The sequence below is a fragment of the Miniopterus schreibersii genome (genome assembly GCF_964146895.1).
Source record: "Miniopterus schreibersii genome assembly, chromosome: 9".
Classification (NCBI taxonomy): Eukaryota; Metazoa; Chordata; class Mammalia; order Chiroptera; family Miniopteridae; genus Miniopterus; species Miniopterus schreibersii.
The window spans coordinates 15,427,326-15,446,874 of NC_138118.1; the positions used below are offsets into that span (position 1 = coordinate 15,427,326).

At 39.7% G+C, this 19,549-nt stretch overlaps 1 protein-coding gene across 5 annotated transcripts in view; it reads left to right on the forward strand.

Annotated features, from left to right (window-relative positions):
• The window catches only part of CEP41 (centrosomal protein 41), a 42,866-nt gene that overhangs the window by 5,168 nt on the left and 18,149 nt on the right, over positions 1-19,549 (forward strand). The window contains exons 2-3 of one of the 5 annotated variants that reach the window (XM_081147363.1): positions 6,202-6,265; positions 18,962-19,009. In XM_081147363.1, coding sequence (XP_081003489.1) covers positions 6,202-6,265; positions 18,962-19,009 — 112 coding nt within the window. Of the gene's footprint in view, positions 1-6,201; positions 6,266-14,936; positions 15,664-17,211; positions 17,506-18,644; positions 18,729-18,961; positions 19,010-19,549 lie in introns of those variants that run through there. The other 4 variants (XM_081147367.1, XM_081147365.1, XM_081147366.1 and 1 more) reach the window with 4 other exon arrangements.

A 19,549-nucleotide genomic window follows, 5' to 3' on the forward strand; every position in this document is an offset into this window, starting at 1 on the left:
TCACTCATTTTTTGGTGATTTTCTTTCAGAGAAATCCCATTGTCACCTTCCCATTTTCTCCCTTCTTCTTTAATATCCATGTATTCACAAAACCCAGTCTTACTTGCATATGCTAGTAATCTGCCAAAATACTCTTTTGATTGTGTGGCTCACAGCTCAGTATTTTTAGTACCTTCCATTGTCTTCAGGTTCTAGTCCATTCAGGGTCCTCCACTTGGAGTCGTCTTATCCATGTCCAACCTTACGCCACAGGATTCCATACACCTGTGGTTATTAACCCTCTTTGGGTTATAAACTCCTTTGAAAATTTGGTGAAAGCCAAGGACCCTTTCCCCAGAAAAATGCACATATACTCAAAAATTTGCATACTGTGTCATAGGACTCATGGAGCTCCTAAAACCCATCAGTGGACCCCTTATCAGAACCCTTGCCAGAATGAGGCAGCAGTAGAGTGTTTAAGAAATGCAGGCTCTAGAGGCAGACTACCCAGTTTAAATCCACGTTCCACCACTCTTACCAGCTCAGTAACCTCGGTAAGTCACTCCACCCCTCTATGCTTCTGTTTCCTAATATGTAAGATGAGGAAAATAATATGTACCTCACAGGTGGTTATGAAGATTAAATGAGATAGTGGAGGTCAAGTGCTTAGGGAGTGCCCGACAACATGGTTAAGTGCTCAGTAAATGTCAGCAGCAATTACCTTTGTTATTGTTGCTGTTCTTGGACCTTCTCCAGCAAATAAAGCAGCAAATTTGCCCTTCTTTACACATGCTTTTAAAGATGCTTTGCTATTAAAATTTTCTCCACATGGAATACTTTCTCCCTCCTTTCCCCCTGTCTTTTTATCCATAGGAGTTCAACCCTTAAAACCCAGTTCCAGAGCCATTTCTTAGATGAGTTCGCCCTTTTCAACCCCGGTGTGTGAGCTCTTTCTTTGTCTCACGTTCCTGGAGCCGCCGATGTTTGTGCTGCTCGTGTGGCACTAGCACGCACTACGTGTTGCTCAGGCCTCAGAACCATCCTCCCATTCGGCTGTCACACTAAGGCAAGCCTCGCAGCAGCTCCAGAGATCTATAAGGTAGAGCCCCTTTTCCAAGCACGGGAAGTGAGGAGTGCTGTGACAGTCCAGATCTGGAAAATTTCTCCCTGACTGGGACCTCCAGAGGAGTCTTCCTGGAAGATATGTTTGTGCTGCGTCTTGAAAGCTGAATAGGAGTTAAGTAGCTAGGATGGGGTGGGTAGTCAGGATATTATCTTTTTTTTTTTTTTTTTAAATCCTCACCCTAGGATATTTTTTCCATTGCTTTTCAGAGAGAGTGGAAGAGAGAGAGGGAGAGAGAGAGAAACATTGATGCGAGAGAGAAACATGGATTGGTTGCCTCCCACACGCATCCCGATTAGTGCCGGGGGTTGAGCCTGCAACTGAGATTCGTGCCGTTGGCCAGAATTGAACCTGGGACCCTTCAGTTCAAGGGCCGACGTTCTAACCACTGAGCCAAACTGGCTAAGGCAGGATGTTATCTTTTGACCCTCCTAGAATGTAAACTCTCGAAGGCATTTTTGATTGCCCTCAAAGAACCTGTAATCATACCACAGACATGAGCTTTCTCAACTTCTCTCTCCTAATGAGAGCTTTATCATGACCACCTATCTTATATCTTTATCTTAAATGTAGTAAATTCAAAGCTGACCCTTCCACCTGGGCTCTGGGCCTCATCCTCTCCCTGTTTCCATACCTCCCTGCCTCATTTTCAACCTTTCCTATCTAGTTCATTAGCCTATAAACATCCTCAGATCTTTTCTTTTTTCCAAAACACAATAATAAAAACTATTCCTTAGCAAGTATCAAGGGGAGAAAAAAAACACCACCTGGCTACTGTCCTTTCCTACCTGCCCTCTGGTATACCCAACCTGCTGTCTTAGCTTCTCCTGTCGGTTTACTGTAACCAGCTTCACCAGGGTCGTCAGCAATGTCCTGCTTTACTCAGTTCAAATTCACTTTTCCATTGTTCTCTTATTCGATGTGCATTCTTTTTTTTCTTTTTTTTTAATTTATCTTTATCATTGAAAGGATTACAGATGTTCCCTTTTTTGCACCATTGACCCCTTCCACGCTGCACTCACCCCCCGCCCCAGCCTTCACCACACTATTGTCTGTGTCCACCGCCCACATCACTGTTGGCCGCTCCCTTTTTCCTGAAACTCTGCTTTTACTTTTCATGACCCACTTTCTTCTGGTCTCTGTGAGTCTCATCCATGACACTTTTCTCCACGTGACTTTAAATGGTGGGGTTTTCTTAGGCTACATACTCTCCGACAGTGATTTGTCCGTTCCAATGGCTTCCCCTGCTGCCTGTATGCTGCTGACAACCCCCAAATCTTGTTTTTTCTAGCCCAGATCTCTCCTGATCTCCAGACCCAAATAGCCAGCTCACCACTTGCATTTTGGATAACCCACAGATGCCTCATACTCAACACGCTCCAAATAGAACACAGCATGTTTTTAATATCTGCTTCCTCCCTAAGTTCCTTTTTGGGGAAATGGTATCACTGCCCTCCCCCTGTTACACTAGTCAGTTTTAAGTCATCTTGATTCTATATCTTAAAGATTTCTTGAAATTTTCTCTTCCTTGCCATCTCTACTGCTACTTCCTTAGCACCATAAATCCTCTTAGCACAACCACCTCTTAACTGATTCTTGTGTGTCCATTCTTGACTGTGATCCTATTGGTTCTCCAGAGTGCTGCCAGAGTGATCTTTCTAAAACCGAAATATAATCTTATCACTCCTCCTCAAACTGTCTTCAGTGACTTCCCATCATCTACACTAGGGTTTTCAGCTTTAGCACTGTTGACATGTTGGGCCAGCTGATTTTTTGTTGTGAGGACTTTCCTGTCATTGTAGGATATTTAGCAGCATCCCTGGCCTCTGCTTACTAGATGCCAGTAGCCCACCCACCACCCAGTTCTGACAACCTAAGATTTCTCCAGACATTGACAGTTGTCCCTGGGGCAGGGGGAGAAAAATTGCCCTTGTTTGAGAACCAGTTATCTACAGGATAAAATCCTGGTTTCTTAGAATGGATACAGCCCCCTTTATGATCTGCCCCTGTCTGTCTCTCCAACCTCATTTACCCCATATGGCACCCTACGGTTGCCCTCAAAGAGGGCCATAAGTTTTCTCTGCTTTGTGTCTACCCTAAAGCTCCCACCCACTACTCCCTTAGCTAACTAACTAGCTCAGCCCTCAGATTTCACCCTCAGGAAACAGCTCTTGACTCCGGTCTGGATTAGGGGGCCAATCTTACACACTCCTGTTGCCCCCTCTGCTTGTTTGTCAGGCAGTGTGGCATCTGTTCACTTGCCTTTCTTTCCAGCATTAGGGAGAGCTGGACGGCAAAGACTGTGTCTTTCACGCCTGGGTCCCCAGCAGTGCTTGACTCCTAGACGGCACCCAGTGCATGTCGACTGAATGAATGGTTGGTGCCCAATAAGGCTTTGTCGAATGAATGGTTTTCCTTGAAAGGGCTTCTTTTCCAGCTCTCTCACATTCCACCATCCCATCCTGTTTATGTAATTGAAAAAAAGCCAGTTGGTCAGTAGGTCAAGAAACAGTCACCCCAAAGCAAGAATTTTAATGAAAAAAGTATGGCAGTTCCATAAAACCTACAGTGCTCTGCTTAGAGTGAGCACAAATAATTTTCCTTTGCGGTTGGTACTAGAAAGTCAGGAACAAGAAATTGGACCAAAATGGAAAAATGGGAAAGAAACGCTGCATTTTCCTACTGCAGCATGTGGATTTCTCATTAGTGTATGTAAGGGAAAACCGGGGGCGGGAGGGCTCAGCGACTGCAGCTGTCCGCACCCCCCCATCACTCTGCTGCCACCACACCTGGTCCCCGGAGGCACCCTCACTTCTTAGCAATGTTGGCTTAGGTAGGGACAAATCCCCTTGGTTCAGCAGAGACTAGCCTGGAATTTTTCAGAAGAAGCTTTGCTAGGCAACTATGGGAAAAACAAAATAAAAGTAAAAACAGGAAATAGCATATAGAAATTATAAAAAAACCGAGAGCAAAATAGAAAAAAAGAAAGAAAATTTCTAGCCTGAGATAACTGAGTTCTAGTATTAGCTTTTCTTGACTCAATTTACCTGACACATGTTTTCCCTGTTTTTTTTTGTTTGCTTTTGGATTTGGGGTTTTTTTTTGCTGTGATATTGTCTTCCTCTGGGAACTCACGCTAATGTCCCCCTTTTTAGTCTGAATATATTCTTTCACTTAAGACTCTTCTCCATCTTCATCTAGGAAGGAGTTGAGATTGGCAGTAGAGTCCCTTTCTCTTCTAGACAGCTGGTGACTGATCAGATGGAGAAACCTTTCTTTCAGGATAAAATAGCTAAGGGGTCCCACAAACACATCTGAGGACCAACGCTAAGCATCCTTTTACCTAGTGTGAAAGGAAAAACATAGGTAATGTCAATGAGTTTTTGTGTGTTTTTTAATATGTTTTTATTGATTTCAGAGAGAGGAAGGGAGAGGGAGAGAGAGAGAGAAACATCAATGACGAGAGAGAGTCATTGATCGGCTGCCTCCTGCAGGCCCCCTACTGGGGACCGAGCCCACAACCCAGGCATGTGCCCTGACCCAGAATCGAACCTCCATCTCCTTGATCCTAGGTCCATGCTCAACCGCTGAGCCATGCCAGCTGGGCTCAATGAATTTCTTAATAATAATAAAGGACCGATCTTTTTATTTTGAGATTTTTGTTTTTCTTTCTTTTTAGGTATTAAAATTGCAGATGGTAGTTGTGAGTCATTAACTAAATGCTGTAGTTACCTCCATTTTCAAGGGCAAGTGAGACAGGTTTTAAAGTTTGATGTTCTCGTCTTAGGAACTACCGAATAGTTGCTGTAATACAGTCCTCAACCTAGATATTCACTTCTTGATTGAATATTAAGTCCTGGGTGAATACAAATTTAAGTAAGTTACTGTCCCCGCCTTCAAGGAAATCCTAGACCAGGAAAGAAGGTGGAGGTGTGAACAGTGGCACAGGGTGTCCATATTCTGGAGCCAGGGAAAAAAGAAAGTGCTGGATTCCACCTGGGACAGCTTATAGAGAAAGTGAAGTTCTGTCCAAGGCCAAGCTGAGAAAAGGCTTTCTAGACAGACATTTGCTAAGACTGGAGACCTGAATGACTATGGCATATTTTGGGGACAATTCAGGCACCTTCAGCTTGGGAACGTGGGGGTGAGTGGCAGAAGATGAAGCTGGAAAGGTATTACCCAGTTTTGATTTCATATTGCACAGCTACCTGGGACTGAACATATGGTTTTCATACTTGCAGGCCAGAAAAAAGCCCGAGCAAGAAAGCTGTATTTTGTAATGTCTTTATTATCAGCCTTTCCTCACTTAATGGGTTTTGAAAATGCCACTAAAATTTAATATGGGTAAATGTCCTGAGCTTGGATTCAGAGTTCACTGTCAGAATACAGGAGAAGGAAGACCCGAGATAGGCATTTTTGCTGACCATAAACCACCCCCCCCGAGCCCGTGATGTGCCCCAGCTGCACTGAAAGCAGATGCCATCATAGTGACATCTGTGGAGCCTCAGACTCCAGGCAAGCAGCGGGAGAGGCCTGCCAAACTGGGTCCTGGCCTGGCGACATCTGGGCGCTGTGCGCAGGTCTGGGTCGGTGTACTACTTTTTTAGAGGAGATGTGGGTAAAATCTAGAGGATCTCCAGAGGAGATGGAATGCAAACCATCATACAAAGAGTAAAATTAAAAAGAACAAGAGAGCTGCCTTTACTTATTTTAACTGATTTTTTGAGGCAGAGGCGGGTGGCTTATTCTGGGTTGCAACAGTAAACTGGATGGAAATTAGGGACCAATTTTGGCTCAATGTCGGAAGTAATTTTTAAGAGCTTTTTTCCTAGTCTTTATTTTACATACAACTATGAGATTGTTTTGACAAAATATGGAAATGTTTTGACAGAAACTAGACAGCAATCTTAACCTGTAGAGATGCTGTAGCAAATAATCCTATTTTGAAGGGTTTGTTGGACCTCTTGAACTCTTTGCATCTTTAAATTCGATGAAATTTTAGCATTTGTTCTATTTTTTGAGTATCTGACTCTTCCCCACTTTGCCACCCTTATCTTTAGATTAACCCAATTTATTGTGAATTTTAAATTTTTTTTTAGTATCTGACCAAAAGGATACCACAAAACCCAAAGTATCAGCATGTCAAGTCAAGACTGGACACTGGTGAGTAAAGATTAGAAAATTAAAACTTTTTAAAAAATGCAATAGCTAATTATTGACAGGCAGCTAAAAGTTTCTCACTGTCTTGTTTGATGTCTTTCTGGGCTCAGGGACTTGTCTTTGAAACCTGTTTTTCAGATTGTCAGTTAAAATTTCCATTCACATAATTAGCTTATTATAAATTGAGAAATTGATGAAAACATTGTTCAAGAAGTTGCAGGGCTGAGGCTAAAAAATACCAGGTAGTCAACTTCTATTTGGGGACACCTCAAGTGTATTTCTTTAAACTGGGAGTAATAGATTATACTTGTGTACGTTTTTTAATTTGGTATTTTCAGAGTTCCAGCTACGTGCAAAGTTATGACCTATGGAACTATAAAGATGAGTGTGAATCGTGATTTTTGCAATCAAAGAGCTTAGATTCCAGTGGAGGCAGACAGACTTGAATGAGTAACTGAAATACCAGGCAAAATTAAATTAGTGCTGCAATCCAGGTAGAATGAAATTTGAGTGCATTACTGCTTATTTCCATGCTGTTAACATTTTTCACAGGCCCCTGGTGGATTTGCAGCCCTGTGAGATTTTGGTTGTTTATTTGTTTAGTTTTTCCAAACTTTTAAGGCCTGCTGTGGAAAATCCATCCTAAAGATGATTTCGCTAGTAGATTGGGGTACTGCATGCCTTTAGTAATATTGAACATTCATTCCACCAGTAACCTGAAGACAACTGAGAAAATAAATTGGGATGTCAACTTTGTTGAAATCTCATACATTTTGTCTTTGTCTTTCTCCAGTCTCCTTCAAAATCATTATCTCTCACTATCCATGTTTCCTCATATAAAATAGACTTACATGCTTTAAATGAACCCATTTGCAGATACAATTTCTGGGGATCTTTCTTTCCAACATTTCCTGCTGTACAGATGTTTCCTTGCAAATATCCTGTTTGATGGGTGGTAGAAAATACTGTCTGTTATTGAGAAGGAAGAAATTGTGGCACAGAGATTATGTGGTTTACTTGAAATTCAGTAAAGGAGAGAGAACAAGGATTTGTATGCAGGATTAGAAAGTCGCTGTTGGAGACCTGGCACAAAGTCCTGTGTACCGTCTCTCAGTCCTGTGTACTGTCCTAATTTTTCTCCAGCCTCATCTACCACAAACGCCTTCAACTCGTCCAACTCTACCTATGTCCCCCTTAATGACAACTGTGACCCACCCTTCTAGAATAAGCTATTCTGTGAGGGATGCCAACTGCCATATTTTCTCTGAGCTGTCCAAATAACATTTTAAAGACTACTATGAAGGAATGCATTTCTTTTGCAACCTTAAAATTAAAATTTTTTAAGAGCTGAGGGTTTTTTCCAAATATATAGATTTGTCTATAGCTTCATATTTTTGTCTCTTAGAAATTGAATTGGGATTGGTGAATGAAAATCCATTTATTTCTCTTCAACTTCTCAATTCATAACCAAAGTTTCAGTCAATATAATGGTACCTGAAATTAATTTTAGATTTTTTAATTGAGATACTTATATCTTCTTTTTATAATACATAGTAATTATCTATATCCTTTATATCGTGAAACTGTGTGTGTGTGTGTGTGTGTGTGTGTGTGTGTGTGTGTGTGTGTGTGTGAGTGAATCCTTACCCAAGGATAGTTTTTCCATTGATTTCTAGAGAGAGTGTAAGGGGGCGGGGGGAACATCATGTGAGAGAGACACATTGACTGGTTGCCTCCTGCATGCGCCCCAAGGGGGGCGGGGATTGAACCTGCAACCCAGGTATGTGCCCTTGACCGAGAATCAAACCTGCGAGGGACCAATGCTCTAACCGTGGAGCCACACTGGCCAGGGTATCCTGAGATTTTTAAGCTGGTGTTTTGCTAATTAAACTTTTTATTTTGAGGTAATTATAGATTCACATGGAATTGTAAGAAATGAAACAGAGATTTCATGCATCCTTTACCCAGCTTCCCATGGTAACATCTTGCAAAATGTTACTGCAAAATCACAACCAGAATATTGACATTGATGCAGTCAGTCTAGATGCAGGACATTTCCATCACCACAAGGATCCCTCATGCTGCTCTTTTAAAGCCACATCCACTTTCCACCCTCACCTCGTCCCTAACTCCAGCAACCACTAATCTGTTCTCCATTTCTATAATTTTGTAATTTCATAAATGCTATATAAATGGAATCATACAGTATGTGACTTTTTGGATTGGCTGTTTTGCTCAGCATAATTCTCTGGAGATCCATCCAAGTTTTTGCGTGTATTAGTAGTTTGTTCCTTTTTATTACTGAGTAGTTACGCCACGGTATAATACAGTATAGCCAGTTGCCTGTTGAAGGACATCTGGGCTGCCTCCACGTTTTTTTTCTTTTTTTTAAATATATCTTTATTGATTTCAGAGAGAGGAAAGGAGAGGGAGAGAGAGAGAGAGAAACATCAATGATGAGAGAGTCACTGATCAGCTGCAGCCCGCAACCCGGGCGTGTGCCCTGACCGGGAATCGAACCCAGATCGCCTGGATCCTAGGCCGACGCTCAACCACTGAGCCACGTCGGCTGGGCTGCCTCCACTTTTTGACTGTTACAAATAAAGTTGCTGTATACATTTGGGCACAGATTTTTGTGTGACTGTAAGTCTTCATTTCTCTGGGATAAACGCTCAGAAGTACAATTGCTGCATCGTATGGTAGTTAGAGTTGTATGTTTTTAAAGAAACTGCGACACTGTTTTCCAGAGTGGCTGGACCATTTTATATCCCCACCAGCAATGCATGAGTGATCCAGTTTCTCCACCGCCTCGCCAGCACTTATTTGGTGGTGTGGCCATTTGTTATTAGCCATTCTGATAGATCGGTAGTGGCACATCATTATAGTTGTGATCTGCATTTCCATATGGCTAGTGGTGTTGAGCATCTCTCATGTGCTTATTTGCCACCTGTATATCTTCTTCAGTGAAATGTCTGTTCCTGTCTTTTGCCCATGTTCTAACTGAATTTTTTTGCTTTTTAATTGTTGAGTTTTAAATGTTCCTTATATACCCTAGTACTAGTCCTTCGTTGGCTACAGGGTTTGCAGATATTTTCTCCCGTTCTGTCGTCTGTCTTTTCATCCCCCAGCAGGGTCTTTCAAAAAGCAAAAGTTTTTAATTTTGGTAAAATCCAGTTTTAATGTTTCCTTATACGGGTCATGCTTTATTGTCAGGTCTGAGAACTTTTTGCCTAGCCTAGATCCCAAAGATCTCCTATCATGCTTTTTTCTAGAAGTTTTTTAGCTTTAAGTTTTACATTTAAGCCCATGATACATTTTGAGGTAATTTCTGTGTAAGATGTGCAGCTTAGATTGAGATTAATGTTTTGCTATGGATGTTCAATTGCTCTAGCACCATTTGTTAAAAAGATGACCTTTCCTCCATTGAATTGCGTGTTCACCTTTGTCAAAAACCAGCAGGACATATTTATGTGCATCTATTTCAGGTTCTCCATTCTGTTCCATTGACCTATGTGTCTGTCCCCCTGCCAACACCACACAATCTTGAGTACTGTAGCTATATAGTAAATTAGATAGTTAAACTTGGTTACTGATTACTCCCACTTTATTTTTCTTTCCAAAATTATTTTAGCTATCCTAATTCCTTTGCTTTTCCATGTAAATTTTAGAATAATCTTATTTACGTCTATAATAATATTACTATGATTTTTTTAGTAGCATTGAACCTGTGTATCCATTTGGGGAGAATTGACATCTTACTGTGTTGAGTCTTCCAATTCATTAATATACTATGTTTCACCATTTATTTAGATCTTCTTTGATTTATTTCATCAGCATTGTATAGTTTTCAGGATATAAGTCCTGTACATGTTCTGTTACATTTACACCTAAGTATTTAATTTTTTGAGCAATTGTAAGTGGTGCTATATTTTAAATTTTGGTATCTGTGTGTTTATTGCTAGTGTGTAGAAATACAGTTTCTTTTTGTGTTTATTTTGTATCCTGGTCCTTGCTAAACTCACTTTTTTAGGTACAGGAGACACTTTGGGGGTTTTTGGGGGGGGGTGTAGATCTTGCACTTTCCTATGTAGACAATCATGTCATCTACAAAAAGGGACAGTTTTATTTCTTCCTTTCCAGTCTGTATGCTTTTTCTTTTCTTTTATTGCCTTATCACACTGGCTAGAACTTCCAGAACTATGTCAAATAAAAGTGAAGAGAGTGAACATCCTTGTCCTTTCCCAGCTTTAGGGGGAAAGTATTTAGTCTTTAATCATTAAGTATAATGTTAGCTACATCAGGTTGAGGAAGTTTTCTCCTATTGCTGTTTTTCTGAGAGTTTCTATCATGAGTGACTGTTGAATTTTATTAAATGCTTTTACTGCATCAATTAATATAATCATGTGGGTTTTTTTTTCTTTAACTTGTTAATATAGTGGATTTTCAAATATTGTACTAGTTTTTTATCCATGGAATAAACCTCAGTTATTCATGGTGTATAATTCTTGTTGTGTATTGTTAAATTCTGTTATTATTTAAAGGTTTTTGTGTCTGCATTCATGAGGGACATTGGTTTATAGTTTTTTTATTTTGTTTTATTTGTCTTTGTCTGGTTTTTGTATCAGGATAATACTGGCCTCATAAACTCAGTTGAGAAGTGTTTTCTCCTGTTCTTTTTCCTGGAAGAGTTGTGTATTATTGGTATTAATTCTTTCTTAAACATTTAGAAGAACTCTCCAGTAAAGCCATCTGAGCCTAAAGATTTCCTTTTTGAGAGTGTTTAAATTTTGAATTCAATTTTTTAATAGTTATGGGGATATCAAAATTATTTGTTTTACTCATGGACACAAACAGTAGTGTGGTAGTTACCAGAGGGAAGGGGGTGGAGGGTGAGTGGGGTCCTAATATATGGTGACGGGAGATTTGACTTTGGGTGGTGGGCACACAGAGCAATATACAGATCTTGTAACAGAAACCCACACCTGAAACTTATATGTTCATATTAACCGTTGTCACCCCAATAAATTTAATTTAAAAAATCAAATTATTTGGTACTCACCTTGGCAGCACATATACTAAAATTGGAATGATACAGAGAAGATTAGCATGGCCCCTGCACAAGGATGCCACACAAATTCATGAAGTGCTCCATATTTAAAAAATAAAGTCAAATTATTTGTTTCATAATTGGCTGAGTTGTGGTAATTTGTGTTTTTTGAGAAATTAGTACATTTATCCAAGCTTTCAAATTATGTGTGTAGAGTTGTTTTTAGTGTTCCCTCATTACCCTTCTGATGCCTGTAGTGTCTGATGCCCGTTTCATTCCTGATATTGGTAATTTTTTTACTCTTCACTACAGATTTGTCCATTTGATTGACCCTTTCAAGGAACCAGTTGTTGGTTTCATCAATTTTCTCTATTGCTTTTCTGTTTTAAATTTCATTGATTTTTGCTTTCATCTTTATTATTTCCTTCCTTCTGCTTACTTTGGGTTTATTTTTGCTCTTCTGTTTCTAGATTCTTGAGGTGGGAGCTTAGATTATTGATTTAAGACTTTTCCTCTTTTTTTAATCCATGCAGTTAGTGCTATAAATTTCTCTCTGTACTGCTTAAGTGACTCCCACAAATCTTGATATATTTTCTTTTTCATTCAGTTCAATGTATCTTTTTATTTTCCTAAGACTTCCTCTTTGGCCCATGAATTATTTAGAAGTATGTTGTTTAGTTTGCAAGTGTTTGGAGATTTTCCTGTTAAATTTCTGTTATTGATTTCCAGTTTGATTCCCTTGTGGTTAAAGGATGCACTCTGTATATTTCAATTTTTAAAAATGTATTGATGTTCATTTTATTATGCAGGATATGGTCTATCTTTGTTTATGTTCAGTGGGCATTTGAAAAGAATGTATATACCCATACTTTTGATTACAGCATTCTTTCTTCTTTCTAATGTTCTGAGGCTCCATCTTTTTTTTTCTTTCCATTTCTAACTAGAGAACTTCCTTTAGACTTTCTTTCTTTAACCAGTGACAGATTCTCTTATTTTTCCTTCATATGAGAATATCTTTATTTCCCTTCATTCCTGAAGGATATTTTTCTCTGGGTTGGCAGTTCTTTTCTTTCAGCACTTGAAAAGTATTGTGCTGTTTCCTCTTGGCTGCCATGATTTCTGATGAGAAATTTGCTGTTATTCGAACTGTTTTTTCCATATAGATAATAAGGTGTCATTTCTTTCTCTTAGTGCTGTCAAGATTTTTTTTTTTTTCCAGTTTTCAGAAGTTTAATTATGATGTGTCTTGGTTTGGGTTTCTTTGGGTTTGTCCTGTTTGGCATTTGCTCAGCGTCTGTATAAATCTGTAGGTTTATGTCACTTACCAGATTTGGGAAGTTTTCAGCCATTATATATATTTTAGTACTTTTTCAGCTCCACCCTCTTCCTTCTTTCTGGTACCTTGATGGCATCTCATCATGGCTCAGCAAGGATGGAAATTAAGGCTTCTCACTTGGCCTTTGTTGGCAAGTGGGGCCACACTTTTTATGTGGGGTTTGACTGGAATAAGGCAGTTACAGTCTGATGGTCTTCTGTCTTGCTAGGTTGCTCCTTTCCCGGTTCTTTGACTGGAGACAGTAGGCCTTTGTTGGGGATTTTTTTGTCTATTTATTGTTATTTCTAGGTTGCTAGCTTCTTCAGCTCCAAGTCAGGGCATATGAGGCAAAAAACAAACAAAAACCTAGGTAACTCAACTATTCCTTGGTTCCTGAGGTCCCTGGCCAGTTGTCTGCCCCTCTCCACCTCTCAGAGTCTTCTTATGGTTTTTTTTAAATATATGATGTCCAGGATTTTTGTTTTGTATTTTTAATTCAATCTTTTTTTCTAATTGGTGTGTTATTTTCTTAAATTGATATATATTTACATACCATAAAATTTACCCATTAAAATGTACAATTCAGAATTTTTTAGTACATTCACATGGTTGTGAAAACATCACCACTATCTAATTGCAGAACATTTTTATCACCCCATAAAGAAACCCCTTACCCAATAACAATCACTTTCCATTCCTTCCTTTTACCAGTCCCTGGTAACCACTAATCTACTTTCAGGATCTATGACTTTACCTGTACTGAACATTTCCTGTAAATGGAATCATGCAATAGTGGTCTTTCGTGCCTGGCTTCTTTCACTTAGCATAAGGTTTTCAAGGATCAGTGTTGTTGTAGCATGTATCCGTGCTTTAGACCTTTCTATTACCAAATAGTATTCCTTTGTATAGGTATTCCACATTTTGTTTATCCACTCATCAGTTAATGGACATTTGGTTCATTTACACTTTTTGGCCATAATGCTGCCATAAACATTAGTGTACAAGTTTTTGTGTGAACATATGCTTTCAGTTCTCTTGGTTATATACCTAAGAGTTGAATAATTGGTCATATGTTAACTCTGTGTTTAATTTTTTGAGGAACTGCCAAACTGTTTTCCAACGTATCCGCAATGCAGGAGGGCTCTATCTTCTCCACATCCTCAACAATCTTTTTTACAGCCCATCATTTTTATTATAGTCACGGTTGTAGGTGTGAAGTGGTATCTCATTGTGGTTTTGATTGGCATTTTCCTAATGACCAGTGATGTTGAGCACCTTTTCATGTGCTTATTAGCATTTGTATATCTCCTATGGAGAAGTGGCTATTCAAACCATTGGCCTGGTTTTTTAATTGTGGGTCATTTTTCTCTTTATTGTTGAGTTATAAGAGTTCTTTTATATTCTCTGGATTCTAAACCCTTATCAGAAATACGATTTGCAAATATTTTCTCCCATGTTGTGGGTCGTCCAGGGTTTTTGTTGTACTTAGCTGGAGGAGTAGGGAAAAATACATCTACCTCATCTCCCTGGAAGTAAATGTCTCCCAAACTGGTTCTTAATCACTTTGGCAGGGTCAAAGTGTGCTTCATTGCTTAAAACTGAAAGTTTATTTTAAAGTCACTGTGGGAGAGAAATCTTATCCTAGTTTTCAGTTTCTTTTGTTGTTTCAAATTAAATTATTTTAAAGACAATTTAGGGGAAAGATTGGATTTTAATTTTTTTTATTCATTTTTATGACTTACCTCCCTGTGTATTCGGTATAATAGCCTGTGTGTTATATGCCAAGATATGCAGATCCCTTCAGCCCTCTGGGTAGCCATCAGAGCCTGAGACAATGCAAACCTGTGTTCTGTCCAGATAGTAACACTTATATGTGTGCCATAAGGTGAAAAGGGTGAGTAGTCCTGGTTAAGAAAACACAAGAATGACCTTATGGCCCAAGTGAGAGTAAAGAGTTCCCATCTGTGGGATGTTTTTCAGCTCTGCCATCAGAGCAGTAGAAATAAGCACAGGAATGAGTGAGTGTTTCTCATTTCTAGGCTAAATAGATAGGTCTTTAATCTTTGCTTACCAAACAGTGAGTAATTCAGAGTTAATCACAAGAAATCAAGAATTTCGTAGTATCTGCTGTCTTCGCCCAAATCACCTTCTACTGAGTTCTTCAAAGACTAATACCTTCTTCCTGGATAAAGACTGTTTTCTAATTCTCTACTTCTGATTCTACGTCTCTTATAAACTCAAACAGCAGTGTATAGCCGTGGCTAGAAATATCAGAATTACTTTGAACTTCAACTATTTCTTTTGTTCCATAGGTGCCTGGGTGTATCTTACCAGCTCCCCAGCATTGCCAGACTGTGCCATGAATGGATTATGCTTCTGATGAAATCCCTGGCGGCGTTTTGTTCAGTGTCCACTGCAGGGTTCTCGTGTATTCTCAAGCACCCTCTCTGGGCTTCTGTTCTGTAGCACCACGGGCTGATTAAGGAACACTTTTCAAACCCCAGGGCTCTCCCTTTGTTAGTCTCCTGCCCTCTTTCATTGCTTGTATTATCCTCTCATTTCACTCTATTTTCAGTCTAATTTCAAATTTCTTTAGCTTTCTAAAATTCTGTAGATTTGCTCCACTCAGTGTGTTCTGGCCTTATTTTTTTTTTAATTCACCTTTTATTATCTCTACACAAACTTGTAGTTTCTTTTTTCTTTAGTCTTTACTTTTCCTGAATTTTTTGCTAATAGCCTTGATCTTTAGCAGTCAAACTCATTACAGACTAGGTACTCTTCATTTTTTTCAGTATTTAATTCTGTTTCTTATGTCAAAGGAAGAAACGTATGTGAAAGCCTTTTACAAACCAGAAAGCACTATACACTCGTATAACTTATTGAGATTAACAAAGGACCACTGTGCCTCTTTTCACGCTTTCTGCTCCTTCTGAGCCAAAAGAACTTCTCCATAGAGGAGGGGAATATTGAAGAAAAATAAAGCAATGGAGTTGTCTCTTAGCAACCAAGTCCGTGCCTTATAAATCTTACTTTAGATTACTGCTGCTCAAAATCACTTGCTTTTCTTACTGGCTTAGTACAAATAATGTTATTAAATTATAGGAAAAGAAAGGAAAAATCTACTGAATGAGTCATTCAGTTCATGGGCTGTGCTCTATCTTTGCATAACACTATTGATATAGTTGGGTTGTCTCTTTCCCTTGATTCAAATTGTAAAACTTTTAAAATATATCTTTTGCTGCAACTTAAGTTATATACTACATAGAAACTAAATGCCACCTTATACATTTCTAGGTTACCTGACTCCTAAAACAAGATGGGTCGGATAGGTAGCATATAACGTGTACTGCATATAAATCAGGTTGTACATTTAAAGGAAACCAGATGTACAGAAACTCAAACCAAATTGGGGTATGATTATTTGCATTATAAAAATAACTCATTAGGAGGATTCTTCAGATAGCAGATCTTCATAGTATATTTTATTGAGCAAATATTTGTTAGTGCCTCCTGTGCTAGACAATGGAAGAGATGAAGATATTCTGTGTGTGTGTGTGTGTGTGTGTGTGTGTGTGTGTGTGTGTAAATAGCTTTGGGCTTTCCCAGTAATAAGGTAGATAAGACTTGCACACAAATAAGGGAGTAAAATGATAAATGCCTATGACTGGTAAGCCAGGCGCTGTGGAGGTTCAGGGGACGAACAGGTCACCCCAAGCTGGGTGAACTATTATGATTACATGGACAAAGCGACACATTCAAGAACCCAAGGCTAGCAGAGATCTTGTCAAGTTTGGTAGTTAAGGCAAGAGGGAAGAGGTAGGTAAGACGGTGCCCTCAGCACTAGAGCAAGGAGTTTAAATTTTAGCCAGTAAGCAATGGGGAGCCACTGACTTTTTTAAAAATCAAAGTCTGGTCTAGGAAGTCTATCTCGCAATAATGTGTAATTTTAATTTTTTTAAAAACTGGTTTGCTGATAGTCCTTTAGGCTCCTTTTGTATAAAACAAAGATGTGTTTATAAGTGAGTCAATTATAGAATTGTTTCGTTTCTGGTCTCTTTAAATGGTAGCCAAAAAACTATTTTCAGATGAAATTAGATCTGGTACAATAAGCTGCTTAGTTAAGATATAAGCATTATATGAAGTGGGGTAGAGTACTACTTTGCACGCATTCTCAGATCACTTTTAGGGAATTTTGTGTCAATGAGTCAGCCGTCCTACTGTCTCATTTCTCCAGTTGGGACAATGCAGAATTCCACCATTTTCTTTTTTTCTTTCTACTTGGATAGAATGAATATCTTTAGTGCAAACAGCTTCTTACAATAGCCCTCTTAGATGTGTTCTTAATTTGGCCAACTATTTGCCTACCTGTGCAGAAGACTGTTTCCCTGCCTTCTCCTCTAGCAGGAAAAACACACAGTAGGACTGACAGCTTGTGAGGTGCTGCTGTGCAGAGATGAATGGCGGTGTAAACACTCTGAAAATGCTGATAACTGACTGAGAAATGGACCTGAGACCCTTTGTTAGTGGAAGTGCAGGGCTTTAATAATGAAGACTGTGTAATAAGGTTGGCTGTCGTTTCCCATGCAGTGTGCCTCGGGGGGCTTAGAGCATGAGCTGCTTCCCCCTGCTTCTGTGAAGGAAGCCGCACGCCCTGCATATGCACCTCACAGTGAATCCGGGTTTTTACACCGCACAACTGGAGAAGCAGGGTGTTTCCGTGCGCCTGGGAGCCTAACGGGGCCACTGCGTTCATGTAGCTGTGCGCTGGCCCTGTGGCTGGCTGGCTGCACTGCCCTGGCCCAGAGAAACGGCCCTGTCAACACGCGGCTGCCGGGACTCGGGCACATGTGACCCAACACCGTTCTGGAAAATAGTTTCAGAGTAAGACTGGGGGTGCTGTTTTCTACCCCTACTGTGCTGACCACACCGAGCTCCCACCTGAGTTCAGAGTTGCAGGGAGAGGGGTATGTGCCTGGGAAGGATTCATGGTTTCCACTCTGGAGATCTGGTCGCATCTCGAGTCTGTTCCAGCCTGAAGAACCTAGGAAAGATCATATTTGGTTTTAATCCTAGTCTTTGGTGCTATGTGGACCTGTTCTGAGACATCCTCAGTATCTCCTTTGAGAAGGCTCAGGCAGTTATGTCTCTGAGCTTTCTGGAAGAGAGAGAGTCTGGCTCTAGGACTGCACACTGAGTCCCATCCCAGAGAGTATGTGTCTTAAGATGAAAAAAAAAATTTTTAATTCAGTGGAATTTTATTCCATGATGAATTCATGGTAAAGGTGTAATAATAACAAATGACATGAGTTGTTTTTGAAAATGTATTTTGGGTTTTAGAGTAAGACTTTTTTTTCTCTGCTGCTGACTTAAACATGAAGAAAATTTCAGAATAATCCTTACAAACAGCAGTTCGTGCCATTAATTGAAAGCATTTCTTTTATCTGGAGTTGGGACTGAATCTGACTAGCTCTTCCTCAAGGCTTAAAAGTTAGGAGCACAGTTTTAGAAGTGAGAAATTATTTTGAATGTTTTCCCTCTTTGCAATAGCTCGTAGGTGCCAGATAGAGCTTGCTGTGTTGACTTGAATCAAATTAAAGCATGTGCAGTAAAAATCACCCCTGGCTTGAGAACTAGACTGTAGTTCATTCAGAAACCAGAACGATCCTGGCCCAGTTTTAATGTACGAAAACTCTCCAACCTACATTGGCTGGAGCCTAGTATTGTAGAACCAGGCTATAAAACATGCAGGCTGGGGACTCTGCACAGTGTGGGAATCTGCTGCTATTTCTCAGCAAATCAAATCCACAGTGAATCCTGGTGTGCAGACTGTGTGGTCTAGTTCAGGCTGCAACATCAGCATGAATAGTGGAGGCCAAGTTTAGGAAAGAGGGAAACCACAAGACTAAGTGGAGAGAAAGGGTTGCTTGGGCAGCCACAACGGCACATTTTAGACATTTGAAGATCACTGCTGCTTTCTTTCTCTTCCTCTGTGTATCTTTCCCACAAAAAGATTATGGGGGGACAAAAGGAGGACAGCCTTGACTTAAAGGAAAAAAATTACATAAAGTTATCTGTACTGCCTGGGACTTATTAATGCTTATTGGGTATGCACCCCAACTTACCGCATTTGACCAAAGCATTTCACACGATTCCTTGTCTTTTAATGATGCTTTATAATCCAAAAAAGATTATTAGTATGTGTGGCCCATTTGCCTCCTGTAATTCTGTAAGAACAGGATAGGAAGGCTTAGAGAATACTTGTACTCCATTCTGTTTTCACAGTGTTACTAATTTCCTTCCATTAAAAGCATATCTAAAATCCTTGTTCTCTTTTTAGGTAACAGTATGACTAAATACATTGAGAAGCTAGAAGAGATCAAAAAAAGTGAGTACCACTATTGACGGGTTGGCATAATGCAGCCCTGTAGTAGTTCTGTAAGTTGGTTATTACAACCCTAACCACACTCTGTAGCAGACACACGGAGAGTTACGGGAGCCCACTGAGCCCGGCAGGTGGCTAGAAAGACGTGGGAAACACTACCATCCTGGTCAGCTGCTAGGATTGTGGCTCGTGGGCCAAACTGTGCCTGACTTAGACCCCGTAGGAGATGTGAATGCTGGGACGTAGAACGAGCAGTGAGAACCCGAGCTGCTAATTTCATTGTGCCACAGTCTTCATGGCCTTTTTCAAGGTACTTAATCTTTCCTATTTTCTTATTTTCTCTATACCTGAGGTAGGAGTAATAATATCTTATTTCATAACATTCTTTTGAGTATAAATTAGACAGTACTCATGAAAGCCTTAGAGATGTGAGAAAGAGCTTATTCTTAAAGTGATGTTATATGTTATAAATTCATTGCAGCCTGCTTTCTTTTAATTAAAAATCATATTTCATGCACATTCTTTTTAAAAACTAATCTTCTG